The sequence below is a fragment of the Pleurodeles waltl genome, chromosome 5 (assembly GCF_031143425.1).
Source record: "Pleurodeles waltl isolate 20211129_DDA chromosome 5, aPleWal1.hap1.20221129, whole genome shotgun sequence".
In the NCBI taxonomy this organism is placed as follows: domain Eukaryota; kingdom Metazoa; phylum Chordata; class Amphibia; order Caudata; family Salamandridae; genus Pleurodeles; species Pleurodeles waltl.
Genome location: NC_090444.1, coordinates 936,906,400 through 936,933,260, shown reverse-complemented (window position 1 = coordinate 936,933,260; position 26,861 = coordinate 936,906,400). Strand labels below are relative to the sequence as shown.

The window sequence follows — 26,861 nt, the reverse complement described above, 5'->3', positions numbered from 1 at the left end:
ATGTTGCCACTACTCCTGCAGAGTACATCAATATCATAAAAAATTACACTATTGCCCCTTGCCCAGCATCATGGTGTGCCATATTTTAAATAGGGCGCACACATGGTGGTGTTAGAGGGGCGTTAAAAGGCGCAAGAAAAGTGGTGCTGTACTGTGTGCAGCACCACTTTTCTTAGATATGTCCCTAAATGTAGATGATACTTGTATAGATATATAAACACAACACTGAGAATAAATATAATCCACAATGAAAACGTCGGTGGTGGTAACAAGACGTATTTAAGGTTTGTCATTACTTATTTATAATTTGCTGTCTTTTCTTTTCTAGAACTGTCATATAGATGCTGTTCGACTTATCTGGTATTCGGTGTATATTTTCGTCCTGTACACACAGTTGATTATAGGCACAAACAAATCCGGCTGTATTTTTTACTCTAGACACTCATAAGTAGTTTCCATTCTTATGATTAAACTCAAAAACAGATGGATATATGTTACTCTGAATATTCAATGTTCTTCCTTGATATCTCCTTGCCTGTCCCATCCCTCTCATTTACTACACAAAAGTGTCAACTTGCCTTTCATACGTAGTTTGCAAGTAAAGTTACCATTAAATTTCTTTCCATTTACAGGTACACAAAAATGAAGACGGCTACTAACATCTACATTTTCAACCTCGCCCTCGCCGATGCTTTGGCAACAAGTACACTGCCTTTCCAAAGTGTCAATTACTTGATGGGGACATGGCCCTTTGGCAAAATCATTTGCAAAATTGTGATCTCCATAGACTACTACAACATGTTCACAAGCATCTTCACTCTGACCACAATGAGCGTGGACCGCTACATAGCTGTGTGCCACCCAGTCAAGGCTCTTGACTTCCGCACACCGCGCAACGCCAAAATCGTCAACGTCTGCAACTGGATTCTTTCTTCGGCAATCGGCTTACCTGTCATGTTCTTGGCAACAACCAAGCATGAAAAAGGTGAGGTGGCAGGCTTCTCTAATTTATATGTTCAAAATATCGTGCTAAATGATTTAGAATAGACGTTTTTTTTTTGTTATGTTTAGGGGTGATACTTGAGCAAGAGTTAGGAACAAGGTTAAATGTAATTTTGGGAAAAGCAAAATAGAATGGTAGTAGGGGACTAATAAAAAAATACAATAAATATATGAATCAAATCTTATTTAAACGAATGTGAACAGTTACTAGTCCAAAATCTGGAGAGTTCAATAGACTTAAATGTAGTTCTTTGGGTTTGTATTTGTGTGCTTCTGTTATTGTATTTTTCTCTGCCTTTAGCTGACAATCTAAAATTGTGCTGTAGAAGGAAGTCCCTGAATTAAACTTTATTGATATAACTACAGCTGGAGGAACAAAAACAATCACCCATAATCATTTTTAACGCTTCCATCACACTGTGAGGAAGGTGCCAGTTCAATCGGACCCATGGATTTATTTAAAAAAAACTCTAGGACGACAGTTTGCACATCCGAACATAAACAATCATATTTTTTTTCTTCAGATATTTTTTAAGGAACACGAAACTTTACCACTACATTTATAATGAAAGGAACCCATAGAATAATCTACGAAAGGATGCTTTTAGGTTGCCCTCCCAGGAAGCTCACAGATAATGAGTTGGCCCCAAATGGCAAGTACATTATCGGGAGTATAAACGATAAGGAGTCTGAAATAATATCTACATTTGATACAAAGATCATTGTAGATCATGATCTCCTTTAGAGGGGTAGGAAAAAAATGAAATAACACAGCGCTGTAAAGCTACTGAGCAGATATCCTCCTCAAGTGGAAGCAGATGACACATCCAACATGTTTAGCTTTGTTCTAGTGCAAGCACAAAGAAAAATACTACAGGCATACACACATTCACACAATGATCACACATTAATTCACATATGCGGTTAAATCAACTCATCTACAGACAGCCATGACCAAACACAGACACACATAGTCACATATGACCTACAGACACCTACAGACAATAAGACCTGAAGTCCTCGATGTACAAATACAAGGTAGATAGACACCCATGGGCAGAAAATCAAAGGATACTGAGACACCCATTCACAAGGACCAACAGCAATACTTAGATTTATGTTCAGCAACAAGCAAAAATACATCATTAAAACATCCTGATCAACAAAATCAACAGCCCATATGTACAAGTCCCAGCACACATAAACAAATACAGATAGATATATAATTGCAGACAACAAACACACACGTATCATTTAAAAGGCAGACAGAAGGATGAATGTACAAATGGATGGACAGACATTTGGTACACCTGTGCACTCAAAGCAACACATATACACACCGATGCACACAGGATTGCAAACTGCACCAAGACGCACAGAACAACAGGGAAGCATATAACCCTGAACACATAAACAGAAAAACAGGCCTTCAGACATCAACGCACACAAAGCAACAAATATGCTGCCCCCCATGCACAGAAACCAATGAACATGCATATATCCATGAGCACAGGAGAAAAACATATTGTCATGCACACATACAAACAGATCCGTTGCCATAAAGATATCTATGTTGAGCAACCAACAGTCATACAACAGTTTGAGTACTCACTCAAAATAGAGCAATATGTAAGGAAACACGTATGTAAAAATACCAAAAGACATAAAGGAACACTTGCCGCCAGATTACCAGTCTTACAGTTACAATGTGTAAAAAGACACCACAGCCGCCCATATCCACAGAGGCACATAGAGGTAGACAGAAAGCATACGTACATATACACAGTACATGCAGTAACGGACAAAGCACAGAGACACGCACTCACAGATCTCACAGGTGCACAGAAATAAATAATTAGCCTATGGGCGAGATAGACGGGTGGCGGGCAGGTGCAGGGTTCATCTCTCCCTCCTGCAAAATAACTTACAATTGAGTTTAAAAAAAATGATGGAATTTCAACACATTCTGAACTGGTAACATATCATTGGAGAAATAGCTTCTAGTGTGTGGTGGAATATTTAAATCTCCGTGTCAACTAATCCTTTCTTTCTTTGGGATGGTGACATGTAGGTAACATTATAGTGCATGATGCAAGGTTATTACGTCATGGGACTGTCTCCGACAATATAGTATATATTTAACATTGGAACTGAGTGCATGCATCTCTTGAGTAATAACATATTACAGTCCAAGTACATTCATTTGGCAAGGTTCACGTTTGAATAAAAAATGATACTGAAGGTTTATTTTGTTTACTTTGTTTTTTTTTATTATGAAAACAAATACCAGTATTTTCTGTGATGCAATATTTAAACTCTGTAGATGAAAAAGACAACTTCAGATATGAACATGAACACCTTATATATAGTACTGTGCTCTCCTTTTATAAATCATTGTACTCAGGCGTTAGTACAACGGGTTGAACTAAAGCAGCGGTAGACTAGTACTTTGAACTTGCAGTGATGTGTAAAATGTAAGCCAAGAACGAAAAGCATTTTGTAACCGACTTACACTGCAGAACGCATGCATTAATTATGCTTGTTTTCTTAGTGAAAGTCCTACTTGGAGCATAATTTGACGGAGGAGTGCACATTCAGTAACACACAGCAGGCTCAAACTAATTTCTGACTTAAACATCAGACTTTTTTTATCACTAACTGTGCATCTGAAGGTTATTTACCTACACATTATGCCCCTGTGGGTCATTGTACTAATTGAGCACGTTATGAGTGAAAGCGTAACAAGTAGGAACAAAGAAGAGAAAGGGCAAGTACCTGGAACACAAATGGTGTGCCTCTTTGTAAATCCACGAGGCCGAGGAGTCAGAGGAGAGGAATCTAAAAGGCAGTAATTCGCGATAAAAAGAATTGCTATTCAAATGAAGGAGGGAGTCTCCAAACGGTAAAACGCGCTTGTCAACATCCTCAATAAAGCACTGGCAAAACCAACCTTTTGGCAATTCGTTTTTTGTTTTGTCCTATTTGTTACAAAGCTTTATTATTAAGGAAGCTGCAGGGGGTTCTTCAATTTTAAATACAACATTGATTAAAGGCAAAAATGTTTATTTAATATAAAAAAACACATACATTTCTATAGTACTCTCTGACACTTAAGGGAACTACTTTGTGTGTGGATGTGTTCATTGTTGGTAGAAATGGGGTCTCTGGTTGGCAGTCAATTACACCCTTCTCAAGTATGGACCCTCAATCTAATCAGAGTAAGGGAGTCACACAACTAAGATAACCCCTGCTCCCCTCATTGGTAGCTTGGCAGAAGCAGTCAGGCCTCTCTCTGAGGCAATGTGTAAAGTATTTGTACGTACACACACAGAATCACGGTGAAAACACCACAAAAGGACTCCGCACCAGTTTGGAAAAATAGCTAATCTTTATCTAAATCAAACGAAACCAAAACAACATACACTAGAAAAGATATCACTTTTTAACGCGTTCTGTGCTGTAGAAGTAATGGTTACGTCTGCCGGCACAGTGCTCCTGTGCCAGGTGCGTAACCATTACGTCCCGGCACCGGAGCTCAGAACGCTCCCTCCGTGGGCTTCCCCCCACCACCCGATGGCAGGGCTGGAAGGGGAATCGCTTCCCCTTCCACCCCGACCACCTCAGACCCCCCTCAGTGACGTCTGATGACGTCAGCACGCGATTGAGTGTCACCTCCCATTGCGCTGGAAGCATGCTTCCAGCACGATGCGGAATATAATGCTCAGCATTTCTGTTCCGCTCGGATGTTGTTGAATGAGAGAGCGGCCCCTTGGGCAAGGGCTGCTCCCCAGGAGGCCAAATAATTTTAGGCCATTTCCGGGGGGGCAGAACTCACTAGACACCAGGGATTTTTTTTTTTTTATTACACTTAAGCATAAGGGCAGTGGACCCTTGGGCAAGGGCCACTTCCCAGGGGGGGCAAATTATTTTGAGGACATTTATGCCCCCCTGGGGGGAGAAAACCCCTAGACACCAGGGATATATTTTTTTTGTTTATTTTGTTTTATTTTTTATATGTGGAGAGCGACCTCTTAGGAAATGGTCGCTCCCCGGGGGGCCAAATTATTTTTAGGCCATTTCTGCCCCCTCCTGGGAGCAGATCGGCCTAATTATATTAGGCCGATCTGCCCATAGGGGGGCAGAAGCCACTAGGCGCCAGGGAATTTTTTTTTGTACTAACGTATAGGAGGAGAGGCCCCTTGGGCAAAGGTGGCTCCCCATGGGTGCGGGTGGAAAAATATTTGTAGGCCTTTTCTACCCTTCCTGGAGGCAGATAGGCCTAATATAATTAGGCCAATCTGCCCCCGGGGGGGCAGAAACCTCTAGACACCAGGGATACATATATATATATTTTTATTTACTTTATGTTTTTATGTATGGGGAGCGACCCCTTAGGCAAGGGTCACTCCCCTGGTGGAAAATTGTATTTAGGACATTTCTGCCCCCCTTGGGGGCAGATCGGCCAATTTTTGATAGGCCAATCTGCCCCCAAGGGGGGCAGAAACAACTAGACACCAGGGATTGGTGTGTGTGTGTATGTGTGTGTTTTGTTTGGGGGGCAGCCCCTTGGGCAAGGGTCTCTCCCAATGAGGGATCATTACTGTTGGCCATATCTGCCTCCCACGGCAAGCAAAAGGACATTTGATTATTTTGGGTTTTGGTTTTACATTTGGGTCATGAGAGCTTGGTAACTCTCAAAATCGTCCTACTTGGAATGGGGAGGGCTGCACTTTTTTGACTTTGGGACGCTGCCATGTAAAAAAATCCACCAAACCTAGAGACATCTGAAAACTAAACATCTGGTTGATTCCAGGGTGGAGTGCTTCACATTCACCCGCACCATTTTCTTACCCATAATACCCTGCAAACCTCCAACTTTGCTGGAAATCACACATTTTTCCCACATTTTTGTGATGGAACCTTCCGGAATCTGCAGGAATCCACAAAATTCCTACCACCCAACATTGTCTCATCTATACCGATAAAAATTCTGCTGCACTTGTCAGCCTAAAAATGTTTCTTTTCAAACTGCCCTTTTAGACCCGCTTTGGTTCCTCCTCATATTCAACATGTTTTTGTCTCTTCCCTGTCACAGGCACCTATACAAGTGAGGTATCATTTTTACCGGGAGACTGAGGGGAATGTTGGGTGGTAGGATATTTGTCCCGGTGCGGTGATCCCACACAGAAATGTGGGAACATTTTGATTTATTTAGCTAAATTTGAGGTTTGCTGAGGATTCTGGTTAAGAAAACATTGGGGGATCCATGCAAGTCACACCTCCCTGGACTCCCTCAAATGTCTAGTTTTCAGAAATGTCTGGGTTTGGTAGGTTTCCCTAGATGACTGCTGAGCCCGGGACCAAAAACAGGAAGTTTTGTATTGGATCATTTTGATGTGTCCAGATAGTATTTTGGGGCATTTTCTTTGGCGAGCACTAGGCCTAAACCATACAAGTGAGGTACCATTTTTATCGGGAGACTTGGGGGAACGCTGGGTGGAAATTTGTGGCTCCTCCCAGATTCCAGAACTGTCACCGAAATGAGAGGAAAAGGTGTTTTTTGGGCCAGATTATGAGGTTTGCAAAGGATTCTGGGTAACAGAACCTGGTGAGAGCCCCACAAGTCACCCCATCTTGGATTCCCCTAGGTGTCTAGTTTTCAAAAATGCACATGTTTGGTAGGTTTCCCTAGGTGCCAGCTGAGCTAGAGGCCAAAATCTACAGCCAGGCACTTTGCAAAAAACATGTCATATTTCAATGTAAAAATGTGAGGTGTCCATGTTGTGTTTCCTGTCATGAGCATTAGGCCTACACCCGCAAGTGAGGTACCATTTTTATCAGGAGACTTGGGGGAACACAGAATAGCAAAACCAGTGTTATTGCCCCTGTTCTTACTGTAAATTTTTTCCTTCCAAATGTAAGACAGTGTGTAAAAAAGACATTTATTTGAGAAATGCCCTTTAATTCACATGCTAGTATGGGCACCCCGGAATTCAGAGATGTGCAAATAACCACTGCTTCTCAACACCTCATCTTGTGCCCAGTTTGGTAATACAAAGGTGTTCTTGATACCTATTTTTCACTTTTTATATTTCAGCAAATGAATTGCTTTATACCCGGTATAGAATGAAAACCCATTGCAAGGTGCAGCTCATTTATTGGCTCTTGGTACCTAGGGTTCTTGATGAACCTACAAGCCTTATATATCCCCGCAACCAGAAGAGTTCAGCAGACATAACGGAATATTGCTTTAAAAAATCTGACATCACAGGAAAAAGTTACACAGTAAAACGTGGAGAAAAATGGCTGTTTTTTCACCTCAATTTCAATATTTATTTATTTCAGCTGTTATTTTCTGTAGGAAACACTTGTAGGATCTACACAAATTGCCCCTTGCTGAATTCAGAATTTTGTCTACTTTTCCTAAATGTTTAGGTTTCTGGGATCCAGCATTGGTTTCACAACACCCATTTCTGTCTCTAACGGGAAGGAGGCTGAAAGCACAAACAAAAGTAAAAATGGGGTATGTCCCAGTAAAATACCACAATTCTGTTGAAAAATTTGGTTTTCTGATTCAAGTCTGCCTGTTCCTGAAAGCTGGGAAGATGGTGATTTTAGCACCGCAAACCCTTTGTTGATGCATTTTTCAAGGAAAAAAACACACGCATTCGTCTGCAGCCATTTTTCCCATTTTCTTTTTTTTTTAAAAAGGACGCAAATTTGGCGTGGGTAGCTTATGTGGACAAAAAGTTATGAGGGCCTAAACGCAACCTGCCCCAAATAGCCAAAAAAGGCTCGGCACAGGAGGGGTAAAAGCCTGGCAGCGAAGAGGTTAAAGTTAAAAGAGTCTTAATCCATCAAAGTCAATGGTTGCATTTTTTCAGCACAAAGTACCTAGTCAGCATCAGAAATAAAGCCGCAGGGGAGGTGATGCATCAGAAAAGCAAGCAATGCACTGATTCCTTACTCGTAAGGGAAACCATGTGGTGATTCTTTCCCCACTGGCCAGGCAATGCGTCGTTACTTTCCCCGCTGGAGAATGATGCATTGATTTCTGGACACGCACCTTCTAGTCCGTGTGGTGATGTTAAAAATTTGATGCCTAGGGACGATGAGTGGAAAATTCCTCCACACTGTACGAGGGTCTGCATTGAGAACAGATGCTGTGTTGACTCTCAAACTTTGAGGCAGGCGCTGTGTCAAATATTCAGCCGTGGGATGGGAGTGCATCAATTTTTCTGATGCGCACACAACAGAGCATTTATTTTCCACTGCAGGTTACCAGCAGGTTGCCAAGGGCCCAGGGACTGGATTTGGCACCACTTGGAAAGTCAGGACTCTTAGCATAAGATCCAAGGCACTGGCAGATGAAGTGTTTCATGTCCCTGAGACTTCACAACAGGAGGCAAGCTCAGTCCAAGCCCTTGGAGAAACTTCACAAGCAGGACGTAGAAAGCAAAGTCCAGTCCTTTCATTCCCAGGGCAGAAGCAGCAGGCCAGCACAGCAAAGCAACAGGCAAAGTGGCTGCTCCTCCTCAAGCATCCAGCTCCTCTCCCTGGCAGAGACTCCTCTTGATCCAGAAGTGTTCTGAAGTTGTGGGGTCATCAATTCAATACTTATACTCATTTCTGCCCTTGAAGTAGGCAAACTTCAAAGGAAAGTCTTTGTAGTGCACAAGACCCTGCCTCTCCCTGTCCTAGCCCTAGACACACTCTAGGGGGTTGTAGACTGTATTGTGTGAGGACAGGCACAGTTCTATTCGGGTGCAGGTGTCAGCTCCTCTCACCACTATAGCCCAGGAAGACCCATCAGGATATGAAGGACACACCTCAGCTCTGTGGGAAAACTTGGCTTATTGCAGAAGACCCCTAACTTTTTGTCTCCATTTTTCTACTTATGCTGTTTTATTTCTGACTCTGATGGTGCCCTACGTAATGCTAAACAGTCTCAGGGCCTGTGCTCTGATTAAAATGAATATGCACACTAGGCTAATTATAATTGGCTGTGTCAACCTACCTCCAAGTCCCTAGTATATGGCAGGGCATGTAGGTATAGGGACCCCATCATAGGTAGTACACTGATAGGTGCACTGCTGTGGTGCCCTGGTGAGGGAAAACTAGCTAAATTCCTTTTCCCCCGTAGTAATGGGATCTATAGGCTAACATGGGGAGATTTTATTTTTAATTAATAAAGTCTCAAAAGGAGCTAACTATTTCAAGTTTGCTTTCAAACCTACTGTTATAATAAATTCAACAACCTGCCATTGTTGAAATTAATATAACTAACTCAGGAAAAGAGTTTTAGAACTCTACCTGAAAGTTGCCAGTTTCAGCTCTGTAGTGCCCCTCTCTGATTAGCCAGCCTCTGGCAGCCTGGTCAGGCTGCCTTGATGAGGTGTGAAGTGGCCTGGGCTGAACACAAAAGAAGTGCCTGCAGAGGAAAACTGCCTCAGCAGGTGGTGAAACAGGATTGGTGGAGAGCAGCCAAACCGTACTTCAAAGGAGAGAGTGACATTTGGGCCAGCAAGTGGACCTCCCCAAATTCCTGCAAAATCAGACAGCCAAGTGCCCCTTAGTTACATTAAGAGAGGGCTGTAAAGGGGTGTGTTAAAGGAAACGTAGCCACACCAGTGGATGGGCTCAGCCAGACCTAACTTTTGAGATTTAATTTTTGCCATCTTGCATTTTGGGAGAATGTTGCTCCCTGGGATCGATGTTTGCCACACTTCCCAGGAAGTGATCACTCAAGAAGGGGGTGGCTTGCATGTAATTGATCAAGAGCCCCGCTCCTTTCCACCCCAGGAGCAAGGAAAACATTGGCAGAGCTGCACCCCCACTTCAGATCCCTACAAGGAACAAGACAAAAAGAAGAAGGACTGCCCTTCTGGACCTCTGACCTGCACCTGGACACTGCACTCTAGAGGACTGCACCAGCTGTACAATTGGGTTTCACCACTAAAGGGACTTTACCTGTCTTCCACTGCTTCAAGGAGGGACTCCATGTTTGCTACAGGTAGAAAATAGCTGGCCAGAGTCCCTGACATCAAGCCCTGAAGAAACTGACCAGCTGACCAGTGGCTAGTGGTCATTTTTGGATTTGGACCCGGTGAATTCTGGAAGTTGGAATCCTAACACTCAAGTAGCAACTCAGAGCTTCTGGAACCTTGGGGTGAGTTGTGGCCTCCTAAAGGACCTTCAAAGACCTCCTGGAAGAAGATCCAGAAGTTTGGAGAAGATTGGAGCACTTTTAGATTAAAGCTCCAGAAGTGTACCGACCCAACGCCATGAGTCAAGCAGCTGAAAATCTCCAGAGTCCTAGACTTCCAGCAATCCACCGGGGGCTCATGGAAAGGCAATCCGATGACGTCAACTGGAAATCGGCATGCTTTCGAGGGTCGTCCGACATTGGAGAGAAAAAGCTCAAAAAAAGTTTCTAAGTCCACATTACATCCCTGGCTGTTGGGCTGCCAGGAAACTGCCAGCTCCACCAGGATCAGAGATCCCTGCGGTCTGGAGGTTGGTGGCAGTCCTAATCCATCAGGGCAGTGTTGGAAGTAGCTCTGCCCAGGGAATTATGACCTTGTTTTCAACCAGCCTTTTCAGGGCAGTACCACAGCCATGAAAAGGCTGGCGGAGAACTTGTGCAGGGGGTTCCGGGGGGTCCTGCACTGCTCATACATGTGGCACGGTGTCCATACACTGGCCAGCACCATCGCAATTACAGTGAACATTGCGAGGGTCCTGGTGCACACTGCAGGTTACAGCATTGCCGCCGGCACGATTATGAGCCGGAGAAAATGCTGTAGCCTGTTTCCTGCTAGGCCAACGGGTGGAAACTCAGGTTTCCGCCTGTTGACCTAGAGGGAAACTCTTCATGATACCCGCGGGGAGGTTGCCACGTAGGCGGTGGCCACCCTGTCAGGAGTTTGGCAGATGGGCATTCCCATCCGCCAAACTCGAAATATGGCACTAAGTCCGAAAGTAAAACTTTGACTGAGGCCTCCCGCTCACTGTAACCGAGCAGGGCTCCTTTGCCATTGCCCTCAAATTTTGACTTTGCCCCGGTCGACAGAGACCAGATGTCTAGATTGGTGCTTTTAGTTTCTATGCGCTAGAAAACATTTATTCTTTAAAATTTCATATCTCTGGTTTCCTATATTGTTGTTTTGTCATTTTAGTGTCATTTTAAAGATAAAAATATAATCTATATATATACTTTGGTGTGGGATTTTTAATGCGTTATGTGTTTCACTTATTAACTGTTTAGTGATTTTTATATGCTTTACACACCTGTCTCCTAAGTTAAGCCTACCTGCTTGTTGCCAAGCTACCAAGGATTGAGCTGGGATGAATTTATTGAGACCTAACTGGATCTAGTAGGGTTAGTGGCCTATTGCTAAGTGTAGGTGCTTACCTGCCCTTACCAATGATCCACTTTCCAAAAAGATCCCTTTGTGTGACTGTCTAGAGTGAATTCACAAACAGCTAAACTGTCAGTCTGACCCAGAAGTGCATTCCACAGCCAGGCAGAGGCACAGAATAGTCAAGCCAGAGAATGCCCACTTTCTAAAAGTGGCATTTTCAAACTTATAATCTAAAAACCAATGTTGCCAAAAGATGTATTTTAAAATTGCGAGTTCAGAGACCCCAAACTCCATAACTCTATTTGTTCCCAGTGGGAAGCTGCACTTAACAGATATTTCCAGGCAGTCCCCATGTTACCCTATGGGAGAGATAGGCCTTACAATAGTGAAAAACAAATTAAGCAGTATTTCAGTATTTCAGTATCAGGACATGTTAAACACATCAGTACGTGTCCTACCTTTTAAATATACTGCACCCTGCCCATGGGGCTACCTTGGGCCTACCTTAGGGGTGACTTACATGTAGTAAAAGGGAAGGCTTGGGCCTGGCAAGTGGGTGCTCTTGCCAGGTTGAATTGGCAGTGCAAGGCTGCACACACAGACACTGCAATGGCAGGTCTGAGACACGTTTACAGGGCTACTCATGTGGGTGGCACAATCAGTGCTGCAGGCCTACTAGTAACATTTGATTTACAGGCCCAAGCACCTCTAGTGCACTTTACTATGGACTTACTAGTAAATCAAATATACCAATCATGGAGAAAACAATCACCAACCAAATTTAGACAGAGAACACTTGCACTTTAGCACTGGTCAGCAGTTGTAAAGTGTCCAGAGTCCTAAAGCCAGTAAAATTGAAGTTCAGCACAGGATCACAACAGGATGTCAGAAGCCAAAAAGATAGGGGTAACCATGCCAAGAGCTGACAGGTCTAACAATTGTGAAAGAGCAGGCTGCCATGACTCATAATAAATTCAGTCTGTAGCTGAAGTGTGCTGATGCATTGCCCTTTGATACTTACTTCAGTGAGCTGGAGGCAAATGTGAATGACACAACCACAGACAATTGGATGAAGTGTGGCTGAAAACCCCTATAAGTAACTATGGACCACATTATGAGTGTGGCGGTCTGAGGACAGCCACACTCGTGGAGACAGTCAGACCGCCGCACTCCAGGCAGTCTGACCGCCACATTATAGCCCTGGTAGGTGGAACCACCAGGGGACTGCCATCCCCAGCTGGAACATCATTCCCGACAGGCTGAGGGAGGCCTGAGTTGTACTCAGCCATGGCGGCGCTGATCTCACCCCCATGCTGATTACAACTCAGCTTTCCACCAGCCTTTCAATGATGGGGACCCCGCTGATGGAAAGTCAGTGCGGGTGGCCAGAGAGGGGTCCTACCCATGCTCATGACAGTGAAACGCCCATGGAAAGAAAGAACGAAAGAAAGAAAGAAAGAAAGAAAGAAAGAAAGAAAGAAAGAAAGAAAGAAGGAAAGAAAGAGAGAAAGAAAGGAAGAAAGAAAGAAAGTAAGAAAGAAAAAGAAGTGTTACAAGTGCTGGAAAACAAGTATGATAAAGACTCTTTTTCTTTCTGGGCAACATTTATTAAGGAATCATTGGTTAAACTGCGGCCAAAATAAATATGTTCTTAAGAATTGTCCACTTATGAATTCACACATATTATATTGAAGATTTTGCTTTGAGTACTACATGCATAACAAAAAGAGGATAGCTTAATACAGAGCAGTTTCAAGTGGACGCAAACCTTTATGCTGTGAAACACAACTAACCAGATAAACTAAGGCCACTTCAAAAGGAATTTTGAAACAGCATTGGCAGGAGACAGGAACTGATAGGAACTGATAAAACATCAATTATGGCCTGGGGTCACATCTGAAAGCAAGGCCCTGTGTTCAGCTTACGCTCTAAAAAAATAGGTAACACTATAGTAATTAGAAAGTAAAAGCAAAAATACTGGCACTGAAGAGAACTACTTTGTGTTTGGATGTGCTCATTTTGAGATAACAAAATGCAGTTGCTCAAAGTGATGTTAACCAGAGGGTGAATTAGGCTCACTCACTGACCCATGTGGTATGCTGTAGTAGGCAGAAGCAAAATGTGACTTGCGCAACAACAGACCAATGGATAAAGTGAGGTGGCTAAAAGCCCCTTTAAGTCAGTATACTATACATATAATATTAGTAAAATCAAATGGTCTTGGGTAACACCAGACCTAAAAATGTCAACTGCTTGAGTGTTGAAGAATATTTCCTGTATCATCATCGAAGGGAGGGACAGGGAGAGTTAAAGGTCCAGTGCACAGTCTCCCTGGGTAGACAATAAGCAATAAAGAGTACACTGTTCCTAGAAAAGAGAGGGAAACCTGATTGTTTAGGAGCAAGAGCCCTCACACATCCATTCGGATGTCATGCTTCATCATCGGGGTGCTCCTCGTCAGACCGGCACTGCAATGTCTGACGGGCTCCCCGTGAGGGGGCTCTTTGCCGGAGATCTTCTATGGTTACTGCCGTGGTGGAATATAGGAAATTAATACCTACAGGCAGACTCAAGACAGGAGAGGATTAAAATTGATTCTGGGCCCCGTCGGAAATCACTATTTAATAATCAACACAGGGTTCAGACCAAGATTAAAAACAACAGCATGAAAGTGGTATGATGAGGAGTTCCTCAGATTCTGTCTAATTAATCACCAATAGCCAACCAGCATTTGACTAACTCCTGGAAACTGAAATAAAGATAAAAGTGAAAGATGTTGTTTAGCAAAGTGACATACTACATGGCTTTCAGTCAGGTTTCAGACTCCTTCAGAATCTGGTCTGACTAGCATCAAAGAAGATCTGCTTATGATAATTGACAAAGACCAAGAAGCATATGTGATATTCCCTGATCTTTCAGAAGCGTCCTATATGGTTAGCCACTCATTCTGCTGAAGAGAATTAAGGAACTAAACGGGGTTCATGTATTGCTCTTACATTGGATTTCTTCTTTCCTTCATAAATGAAACCAGGAAGCACAAATTAGGCCTTTGGTATCAATCCCTCTCTAGTTGTTCTGAGTTTTCTCATATAGGTCCTCCCTCATCACAGTTATGCTCTCCTCAATTTACATGCTCCCACTGGCACAGGTACTTGATTCGCATCAGGCGTAATTACAAAAGTATGTCATAGTGACAATACTAAGGTCTCTCTTTAATTCAAATCAAACCTCAGCTCTTAGTTTCAGTGTGAACTCTGAAGCAATGTTAAGTCTAACATTTTAGCCACCTTGCGCCTAATATTTTCCCTGACCGGTATGATACCATATATTTTTGCACTTCATAGGTACAACATTTTCACGTATTAATCTTGCAAATTTGTTGGTGGGAGGCAGAGTAAAAAGAATGTACGATTATTACAACAGCTGCCAAGAGTTTTACTATTTGAGTATCAGAACAGTAAATAATTGTAATCATTTTATAGATCCATTTCAATTCTTCAAAGATAGAATGTATTTTATTTTCTTCTACTGCCAAGAAGAATGGCATTATGCCAGTGCCCCTGTGGTAGGAACTATGCATGTTGGCATAAATTCTCTTTTTGAGGCTCAAGTTAAAGACATTGCTTCCCAAACCACTGTCAGAAGCTGTCATCCTTCTAAACTAAAGTGGAAAAGTTAATCATCTTTCAAGCCATTTACTGTAACTGGAAAATCACTACTTTGCTACTTTTTATGCATTCTGCTCACCCATTCTAGGTTGCTCATTACATGATTGGAGAGTGCCTGGGTATCATGGTGCACCAAGAATCTAATTAACTTGTTTCAATTCTGAAAGGAAATCACAGTCACTACAATTCAAATTAGCAATTACAAGTTTGCGAGTGAACGTGCTGCTCTGCTTTGAGTGCAAGTCTTACCACTGAATATTGCTTAATTATTTTACAGCAGCTGTCTGTTTTCAAAATTCCACCACCACTATCATCCCCATGGAAGTCTCCTGTATTTCTGGATACATTTATTTCGATCTGTTCATATTTTCTTTTAGAAGTGTTGATTCTAGTTATAACTACTAACCTACTCTTCCTTTATGTTGATACTAATATTTCCATGGATCTTGTTATACACTTTTTCAATTTACAATAAAAAAAGAGTGTGAAGAACAGAACTCACCCATAGTTAAAGCGAATGTAAACTCGAAACCTGATTCTCCTCTTTAAATTTTGTTTCAGGATCTACAGATTGCACTCTGGTGTTTCCTCACCCATCCTGGTACTGGGACAACCTACTGAAGATCTGCGTTTTCATCTTTGCGTTCATAATGCCAGTCCTCATCATCACCGTATGCTACGGCATGATGATCCTGCGCCTCAAAAGTGTCCGCATGCTTTCTGGATCCAAAGAGAAGGACAGGAACCTTAGACGCATCACTAAAATGGTCCTAGTGGTGGTGGCCGTTTTCATTGTCTGCTGGACCCCGATACACATTTATGTCATCATTAAAGCCCTGATCAATGTGCCACCCTCTCGGTTTGAAACTATTACGTGGCATATTTGCATTGCACTTGGCTACACAAACAGTTGCCTTAATCCAGTGCTGTACGCTTTCCTGGATAAAAATTTCAAGTTATGTTTTAGAGAATTCTGCATTCCCACTTCTTCAACTGCTGAGCAACAAAATTCGATCCGAGTGCGTCACAACACTCGTGATCACCACTCAACTGCCAACACCGTCGATAGGACTAATCACCAAGTATGACTAGCCGTGGAGATGTCTTCTCTGGAGGCAGAAGCTCGCGCTGGGGATGACATGAATTCAGAACTTACGCAGATAACCACAGGCCTTTAAAGGAAATCCAACATTGTGGAAACCCTGGTAAAGGTTTGGCATAACCCAATAAAGAATTAAGTAGCTGGTGTGGAGGGCAACGATCTTTATTTGCCTTAAAGAGCACACACACAGCAGCAGCAGCCAACACTTGGTGTATCAGGACCATGCTTGGTGCCGGAATCCTGCAAAGATGTCAGCACATCATGATAGTAACAATATTAAACTGATGAAAGTTCAGTGATAGTGCAAGGACAATGGACAGGAGGGAACGTTAAAGATTAATTTGAAAATGGAGGCTGTTGGTGATGATCTGGAACCGAGGTCCACAAAATCAGTAGCAGGAAATAATAAAAAACGGATGTGTTTAATATATTTAGGAAAATGTAGGTTTAGCCTCGAACCTGCTGCGCAGCCTTAAAAATGACGCCATTTTCAAGCGACTATATGTACACAGATAAATGGAAAAGGGACATACCAAGAATGCAGGGGAAGGGACCTCAGCTAAAGAATGCTCGATATTTAAATCTGACAAATTAATGATTTTGCGCCAACAGCTGTGTTTTCAGGCGAATGCTAAATTTCGAGCTTCTATCGTGATTTTGAAGATGTACATTGTATAAGCCATGTTTCTTGCAATAGTGTTGCCACCGTGCATAATAGCGTATAATTTGTACAGTGTAAGGGTTCTCTCCTTAGCTCGATAATTTTCGCTTGAATACAGGAGATATCAAGTCATTACGGCGCATCTAATTTGACAATTTAATCTGTCTTTCTCATTGCTTTTAAGGATGCAAGTGTGGTATTGAAACCTACATAATGCGTTTCGACTTCAAAAGCCAATTAACATTTTGGTCTACAAATTGCCCATTTGTTTTCTCGGTGGTACAGAATGTAATGTCAGACAATCTGGGCATTTGTATTACAATACTTCAAGCCTCAACAAAATGCACTCACGTCTCTGAGGGAGGTGTTCTGCATAATCCATGCCAAAGTGCATTTCTGGCTTCCATTTCAAAGCAGAGTGTTTTGTTTACTGGAGGCCGCTGAAGTGATTACTGTACACAAGCCTGTTCTGAGCCCGTGACTCATTTCAGTAACAAAATGGCAGTAACAGCAAATGAATATGATCTCACATGAAACACGTCCGAATTATATAAACGGCCCAAATTGTGCTAATTTGCACTGCTATGATAGTTAACACAGCATTGCATATTATAAACATGCTCTGTTAATCTCCATTTATTTTTGCACTAATACGTACTATTTTGTACAATGGTTAGTTTGAATAAAAAAAGTGCATGGGCCTAAAGTTTTTTTTACGAGGACACTGCTATGCCAGTTCTGCCGGATACTAAGGCTGCCTAGACTTGACTTACTCATGCCTCTTTTGTTCACTGCTTTACGCTTGCTGTCTGTCTCATTCCATTTTGTAGGTTCTTTCTCACTTCTTTCATCCTTAATCTCCCTTTTCCTTTCTCCCTTTTCTTGTTCTGGTCAAGGTATGAGGGTGAAAAGTAAGTTCGTTTTCAAAAAATGAGTCCCCACACTTGTAATCACTGGTACAAATTAAGCCCTGGTTTTGCACCAACAAAAGTCAACATTTGTAAATGGTCGTAGTGGCGTATTAGCGTCAAAATTTAGCACGTAGTGATGCAATTTCGTCAGTGCTTTTAGGCATGGCTAATTTGTGGCCAGGCCTTCATTTTAAGAAATGACTGACGTGCTAGTAGATCGTATCCCAAAATGCTCATTCACAAGGGGTCAAAAAAAAACCTACCTGGTTCATTTGAATGAGTCAGCAGATCTTTTACAATCGCTTACAAACGACTGCAGATATGAGGAAGGAGGGCTGTGAGGACAGCAGACTTTATTGCTGCGTTTGCATTCTTTGTATTGCAACATACGTTTTTAAATCAGTTCCTTTCCCCAAAAGGATAAGTTTTGAGTTTGCTTTTAAACTTAAATGTCAGCAGTAAGGGAATGACATTGAGAGGGAGCAGGCTGCGGTTTCCCTTGACCACTGTCTGCCCATTTTAGGCCACAAGTCCCCATTCTTAAGGTGAAGCTGTCTCCATGGGAGAACTTCCGCTTTCCGAATTAGGCAGCACCCAATATTTTATTTTGGTATTTGCTCAATGACTTGTGACTACAATTGCTGTCACAAACAACTGATAACTTTGATATCAAATTGAGTCACGGGATGGTCCTTTCACACCCTTCTTGTTTGCAATTAGTAATATATCACAAAAGGTTCTCTGCAAATGAGGCAGCCTTTTCTAAATCACAGAGTATCTATAGTATATTCTGACACACTCTGTTGTTATATGCTGTGTTGAGATAGGAATCTGTAAAGGGAGAAATATACCCCAAAGGGCGTTTGACACTAAAGGATTAGTTACTATGGAGCCTCACTCATTAGGTAGTCTGGAAAATTAAAGTTTTAAGGATTTTGTAGAACAACAGAGGACAGGGTGAACTTCTGATTGAAATAGGGATGAGTGTTCCAGTCATTAGTTGCTAAATAGGAATAGGAGCATCTGCCTAGCCGGCTGCGGTTGGTACATGGAAAAATGATTGGTAATTTTGTAATCAACAGGCTTTGGAACTACAGGCTTTGTACGCTAGCCCTTCAATTGGATGCAAGTTAGCAGTACTGAGGCATTTTATGAAATCCCTCCCATACAATGCCACTTGGAGTAATGTAACGTAATGAAATAAACATTATCCATATTTGAAGTCGGAACAGTAAGAACAGTTTTGTACAGTTTCCAAGGTGCTCATGCAGCGGTGGAAGGAAACATTTCTTGAAATATTCTGAACCAGTGCCTTTAGTGCTTGTGATTTGTTTACTGAAGCCATAATATGTTGCCAACAAAAAAGAGGAGGAGTTGGTTTTCTTGCCCCCTAATGTCAACTCCAGGAGCATCGGCTCTCTCAACCCCTAGGGATTAAGTGCGGGACTTATGTTTTTTTTTTAAGAGCCCTCCACCTGTGCTGCCATATGCTAGGGTTACTGATAACCAAGGCTGCATAGTTTTGATTCCACCTCATGATTCTTTCTTTCACAACCCTATATTTCCTGTCAGTTTACGTCAACTATGTAGGTTCTTTATCAGCTCTGAAGTCTCCTTTTGTCAATGTTTTCTTTCCTTTCTTTTCCTCTTTCATTCACCTTTTGCTTTCTCTATCTTGCTCAGAGTCACAACATAATGATGCAAAATAATCCCCTGTCCATAAAAGTGAGTGGTGGTGTCCACCAGCAGCGAGCACCTGCACAAATTAAGCACTGTTAGCGATGCATCTTTGAACAACAATCAATCATACACCTAAGGCAAGATGATTATCTGGTGAATTAGTCATTCATTTTCTTAGTATGTTAAAGTATTTACTTCCTAAAATGTCACAGATATCAACTCACCAAATTGCTGAGGTAACACACCCTTAGACTGCCCATGGCACAGCAGGGTTGACCCCTTGTCCAACTTTTTCCCATTAGCTTTCTGTTTGCTGTTTATAAACTAACATAGTGCCAATAAATGCCAAGCAATTAAAAGAAAAGAAGGTGGATAATATTTTAATATCCCTGTTTACTTGCTGTTCCTGCCACTGCTTTTATACTTCCTAGATGAGGTAATAAAACGGCAGTGCCAGGGTTGCCAAAAAAGAATCTAGGGATCCATCTCCTATTTTAACCTTCATGGCAGTGTACTCTGTAACTTTCACTGGGTGATACACAACATTCAAGATGAAATACAGCACACACCAGAAGGGTTTTATTTCAAAATTCTAAAGTGCAGAGTTATAGTTCAAGGGCTAGATTATGTAAACTGCACCAGCCCAGAGCAGTTCTTCTCCTGAGGTACAGAATTCTGCACTAATTCAGCGCACTGGTCACTTCATTGCAATCACTATAAAATAACTTTTAGGGCTGATTGGTCACAGCAAATCGTGCTGCAAAACAGTACTCCTTTCATTTTCTTTTACACTCACATACTCCTACCTCCTCATGAAGGTGGAGAACCTCTGCTGTCAACATGTATCAAATACACAAAAAGTCCAGCTGAATTCAGCACTGAATTCATGCACACTCCAGTAAATGGATAATTGCAGAAAAAATTGTTTTAAATAGCAAAAAACACTCATGGGTATATTTACAAAAAGGTGGCGCATCATAGACGCGCCCCCCAATCGGCACCTAACAACACCATGGTTGTGCCATATTGACAATACGGTGCACCCTGGCAGTGATTAGCTCAATAGCGTCAACATTTATGACACTTTTTTGGCACTTTGCTACAGTAGAGTCAAAAATGTTGATGCTAGTGCAGCAAAGAACAGGGAGAGCCATTGAATATAATGGGTGCGTCATTCTAATGCCTGCTCTGAGTAGGAGTTAAAAATGAAGGAAAAAAAATGGCACAGTGAAATGTTGTAAATTTTATTGCTCCATTTTTTCAGGCCTCCCTGTGCCAGAACACTCCTACCCCCATGCATACATTATGCCTGGCGCAGGCATAATATGGCGCAAGATGTCACAAAGTGGTGCAATGCAAGCATTGCACTACTTTGTAAATATGGCCCATCAGAAAAGCCACCTTAGCGCCTTCCCTAGCATCAAAAAAATGATATGGCGGTGCTAATGTGGTGTAAGGGGCTTATAAATATGCCTTTCAATGTGTTTCAGCAAACAAAAATGCTTTGTTCATGACATAGTTTCACACTGTGAAAATTGACTTTAAATGTGTTCCCCATAACCAAACACTGACAAAGGACTGAGAGATATATACTTCAATATTGCGCCATCTTGAAATGTTTCAGCTTACATATTATGCGTATACAAAACATGGTTTCTTGCTAGTGCAATATTAAACAAATATTATATCATAATTTACATACATGTTGAGCAGTTGTATCATTACATATATCACCCTAGTGGGCCAATAGTTGACAAATACACCAATAGTTTTGAAGATGTATGCATACTCTGAAAAGTACGAGCACCATCTTAGAAAGTTAAAATGCAAATATAATTATTAAAGCAGAATAAAACACAGTCTCCAACTTCTGCAACATGAGAAAGAATAAACATAAGTTTATCAATGCAAACAACAAAAAACTGACATATGTCTCATTTCGCTCAAGTGGGCATTTCAAACCTGTTTAGGTGGTTGTATTATGCCCATATACATTGTACATACTACTAAGTAATTCTATACCCAGTGATGTGCATAATTTAAAAAACCTACAATTGCAATCCACCTATGCGAAGATGATCATAGCATCAAATATGTAATTATTCCAGCAACACAAAATAAAGTCTCTAACTTCTATAAAATGAAATAGAATAAACATAATTACATCAATGCATACTACTAAACAATGACTTACACCTCATTCCGACCAAGCAGGAATTTCAAATAAGATCAGATGGTTGTATTGCACCTCTGTAAACAAATTGCATTCTTCAAAGCAAGTGATTATGTAACCAGCGATGTGCAAAATTAAAAAAAAAATCAATTGCACATCACATATGCAAAGTGATCCTACAGTCAAATACATAAATGTTGAATCATGCCCAAATGGGCAAATGATTGTTTCAATATCAATGATACAATGCTTCGTAACATACATATGCATAGTTATCACCAAAGTACTCAACGTATTAAGAAACATAAACAATCAGGAAATAACAAAAGACTGTTCTTAATTTAAGTAGCCAGATAATCCTATCTCAGCGCCTGTGTAAAAAAATTAAAACAACACTTTGGTAACAAATTCATTGCACAGGATATATATGTGTATATATATATATATATATATATATATATATATATATATATATATATATATATATATATATGTATGTGTGTGTGTTTTTAATTCTAATACATTTTAAGAACATTCATTTTAGTCATTTTTTAATGTAAAATTATATGCTCAAAATATTAGTGTGTTTGGCTCATCTTATTAAATAATTGTTTAAAACTTCATATTTATAAATTAACTGGATATATTTAAATATTTGTAAAGCATTTGAATACAAATTTCATTTGAGGATGTGATGTATTGTAACTTTATTTTATTTGTTATACGTTATCTTAACTATTTTATAAACTTTTACATGTATATTTTACATTAAAGTAATCTTACTATATCCTTTTATAAAATAATAAGCTTTAATAATTGGTGCCTACATTTCTCTGCTCATAGATCTCTGCATCTGTGGCAGAGCTCTCCATAAATAGCTGGAAAGTTATTAGTTGTAATTTTACCGACATAACTTGGGTAGTAAGAGTCTCTGTCCCCTCACTGAGGAGCTGGAGAAGTCTACACCTAAGTGTAAATCTTCCCTTGTAAATCTCTTTAGCCTAATGGCATTTCGCTATCAATTTCTTAGCTTATAATCCATTTTACTGAATATATTTTAGTGCTGATTCAAAAGCATGATTGCCTATGCCCGTCTTAACCATTGCAATTTGCCTCTAAGTTATGATAATGGCAGTCAGTTTATGAAAGCTTATGAAATATTTCCTCAGATGATTTAGATATGTTTTAAGATAAAGTAACCCAATCTTTTCCCTCAAATATTATTTTTTTACAAAAAATGCATTGATTCTGTTTATTTCAGTTATATCCATTTGGTTACATTGGTGTTCCATACTTTCCAGTGATCTATCACACAGAAGCCCCCTGAGAGTGATTGGATACTTTGCATAAAACACAATTGAAACAATGATTGTACCATTTTGACTAAAATCTGCTCCTCCTACGTATCAGAAAATATTACCTCATTTATTGATGAACCATTTCTGACTACACGTTTATTACATTATTTGTACATTTCTTTCTGCAATGTACAGTCTATGACAAGAGTACTGCTTGTGGCTACATTTCTACAGTTTTGTATATTTACGTTATCTTGGGGATGTTTCTGCAATTTGTTTTACGTCTTTCGTGCTGTCCAGTATATGTCATCTTAAGCCACCTATCAAAACACCTGATCACCAGTTCTCTGACATTGAGAACTTTTCAGTGAGTAACTGAAAGCAACTCTCCATAGCACCCGCAAAACTGAAAATAAGTATTTTGTTTTCAAAAGAAAATGTACATGAGTAAGAAAAGCTTGGATTCTGTAAGTAGAGAGCCAGAGTCACAAAACAACTTACATTTCTGAGTAAGTTTGCTACTATTTGATATTCACAAAATATACTTTTGTAGTGACGTGCAATTTTGTAGTAAACGTACACATTGCAGTATGTCCAGCATTACACATGGCTACTACTACAACACCCTCAAATAGAAACTAATGGAGGTAGTGACTAACTACAAAAGTATGTTACTAAAAAAGTACATTTATGAATACCAAAAAGTAGTAAACATACTAAAAAGTGTGAGTTACTACAAAAGTACAATTGTTAGCACTGTGAGGCAAGTTTTGTAGTGCTATACTCTTCCAGTGTGAAAAATGAGGCCTGATTTAGAGTTTGATGGATGGGTTGTTATGTCAGAAACATGACACATATGCTGTCCACCCTATTACTAGTGCCATAGGATATAGCATACTTGTAATAAGAAAGACTGGCAGACAGGATATCTACAGTGGTTTTGAAGGACTAACTATCTGCCAAGCTCTAAATCAGGCCTTTTATCCCTGACCATTTTAGTTTTAATAAGAAACTACCTTAGCTTCATTTACAGCAGATCACACAAACACATTTTATTACCTAAAATAAAAAAAAAATAATTTAGTTTTTCTATGTGTGCATCCAAACATTTCTACTAGTAGACATCTATAGATATTACGATGAATAGTTGCCTTTTTCTTTCAAAATGGGGTACAATACATAAATATTTAAGAATTCACCAAGGATAGTATTTTGGGATATGAGAATCTGTTCTGGTTAAACATAGAAAATTCAGTTGTGCCTCTCTGATTAATAATGGGTCCATAAAATAAATGATTAACACAATCAATAATGAAATGTTGGCACCCATGGTAGTTACTTCTTACCAGTGAAATATTAAAAGTCCTTGGTGAAGCAAGAACTTTTAGGTGCACAAGGCTTGCTATTCTAGATTTGGAAAGGTGGCATTTCTGTTCTAGGTACACAACTCAGAACAATGTAAGTTGAAAAGGGTTGTAGAAATTGTACATTTGACTCTTGACAACGTAAAACATTTTTGGGGGGAAAACTTTGCCAAGTACGTGAAGTTGTTGAATTAAAAAAAAAACATTCACAACATTCTTTTTTGCTAGCTAGTTCTTGTGGTAAATTTCACCCCAAGCAAATTTTGTGAGTGATAACATTCATTACTGATTTGTCAGAGTCTGCAGACGCCTAATACCATAGTTGTTTATTTGATCTGCCCCTTTTCAAGTGAAGAATCTCTATTCCAAATATCTAAATATCGATGTAGATACCTTGAGGAGTTTCATATGCAACAAAATGTGATCATCCAACAACTGGGAGTGATTAATCAGTGTGTCATTCACATGACCTTCAAGACAATATATATGTATTCCAAAGCTTCAATGTGCTATTTCATAAAGAGAGTGGAAACGTTTGTATATATTTTCATATCGGATATCAGCACATTTTGAAAAGTCCTGAATGAAGTGATGAGTACACAGCTGGACTACTCCATTGTAAAGCCAAAATGGGAAGATTTGCTGTAAGACGTTTTACACCCTTGATGAGAAAAAACACAAATGTGCAAAGGTCAAGTGAAAATGTGCTGGCCGCAAAAATATATCAATCTGTCTTGAACTCAAGCTGTGCAAAGATTAGAATCAATGTCGTATGTTGGACAAAATCTATAAAATGTGTACGTTTTCCAGTAGAAATGTTCATCATATGTGTTAAGAATATTTAATTACTGTCTGTACACTGTTTTGGAAATTAAAAATCTAAAATGTCAGTGGCTTAACTAAGGAAACATGTTTGGATGAAATGTTTTTATGAACTTCTCAAGGGATTGCAATACTAGAGAGCTTTTGAAAACATTACCAGTCCACCAGTGTCTGAAGGCATATTTGTAGGGTATGTTACCATTACAACGCAACCATTACAATGAAATGCAGTTACAACTATTTCTTTAAAACACATTGTTATTTTCAATGCATGCATGTACAAAACTGGAAGACAATCGTACTCAGTATATGGTGTGTAAGAGCATCTAGTGTGAAGACTGAAAGGGCATCTTGATCATTCCCAATTGTTGGAGGGAATCTAGGGGCTATTTTCAATGCTTCACAGCTTCTGTCATCAAATCGGTAGAGAAGAAAGCAACAGCAACTACAAACAGCCATGCCAAACAGTGCTACAATTCACCAGGGCTGCAGCATATGGCATATCCGAATATGAGCCAGAGTATGTATATTTATTAACTTCTGGCCGTTCCCAGTAGGTAGTTCTAGTTAGGGTCTAGTTTCGACAGGAAAAGCGTGTTTTGTTTTGCTTATAACTTTGTCGTCGTTTGATTAATCTGCACGAAACTTCCCAAAAAATGCTGTGCTGTAAAAAGTTAAGCATGGAAAATTTCGAGGTGATTCTTCAAGTGGGGGCCAATAAAAAGGGGGTGTAAAAAAAAGTTCATTTCCAATGTTTAATCACCATGGAGATTTTAGACACAACTACAGCCCAAACAGTTGAACAGAATTACACAGAATTTGGCAGAGAGCTAGATTTTGGACCAGAAAGATCTCTTTTTTTTATTTGGTGGCAATCCATTCAGCAGTATTGAAACATTAAAGGAAAAATAAATAGAGATAAATAGGAATGCAGACCCTCTGTGGATTTGACAGATCTCATGCCGAGATCTGATTGGCTGCCAACAGTTCAACCATGGAACGTTGGGAGCCATTTTGGAGCTCGGACTCAGACAAGTCTCAAAAAAGAGAGAAGGAGGCAGGGTAGGAATACCCTGACCTCATAGACCTGGTGATGGGGCCTTCGGAGGATCTGTAAATCTCAGAAACATAAAAAAAAAAAGGAGTGTCAGGGGGTGCATGCGGCTCCCTTGCTCCTAGTAGATTTCGGCTTTGGGGACTGCCACCTCCCCCAACCAGGCCAGGCTAATGTAATATAATGGAGGGGGAGGATGTGGCCCTCCTCCCATGCTGTTTATGTTTACGGTCCCAGGGACTACCACCTCTCTGTAGCAAGGCCAATATATTAAAACTCAGTGGAGCAGGCTGCACATACCCTCTCCAGGGCCCTTTACGGCCCCGGGGACAGCCACCTCCTCGAGGCCTGGCTGATTTATCAAAAAGAGTCAGCGTGTCCCCTCCAAGCCATTTTGTGCTGCGGGTACCGCCTCTGTGGGACTGGCCCTGCAAAAATGAGGGAGGGGTACTGCACATCCCCCTCCTGAAGCCATCAATGGCACTAGGGACTGCCAACTCCCAGCGCTCGCTGCCTATGTCCTGAGGTGCCCATGCTCAGGACGCAATTGTTTGCTGTCACCTGACGGGAGCTTTCACTGTTCTGGCCAAGCGAGAGCAAAGAGTAAGTACATTCCCAGTAAGCAGAAAAGGAAAACTGATCCCGTCTGCTAGGAGCAGACTTTTCATTTGTTTTCCTGTCCACTGTTAAGTGGGCAGGAAAACAAATAAAAAGAATGCTCCCACATTTATAAAGCAGCATTTTTTGCCGCTCCCTGCATGT

General features: G+C 40.8%; 1 protein-coding gene across 1 annotated transcript; it reads left to right on the top strand.

The window, feature by feature from the left end:
- Positions 1 to 636: 636 nt before the first annotated feature.
- Positions 637 to 21,972, top strand: OPRM1 (opioid receptor mu 1). The gene is given in 2 exon segments (XM_069235060.1): positions 637 to 985; positions 15,596 to 21,972. Coding segments are annotated over 2 exon segments (960 nt in total). The 5' UTR covers positions 637 to 642; the 3' UTR covers positions 16,213 to 21,972.
- The last annotated feature ends 4,889 nt before the right edge of the window (positions 21,973 to 26,861 follow it).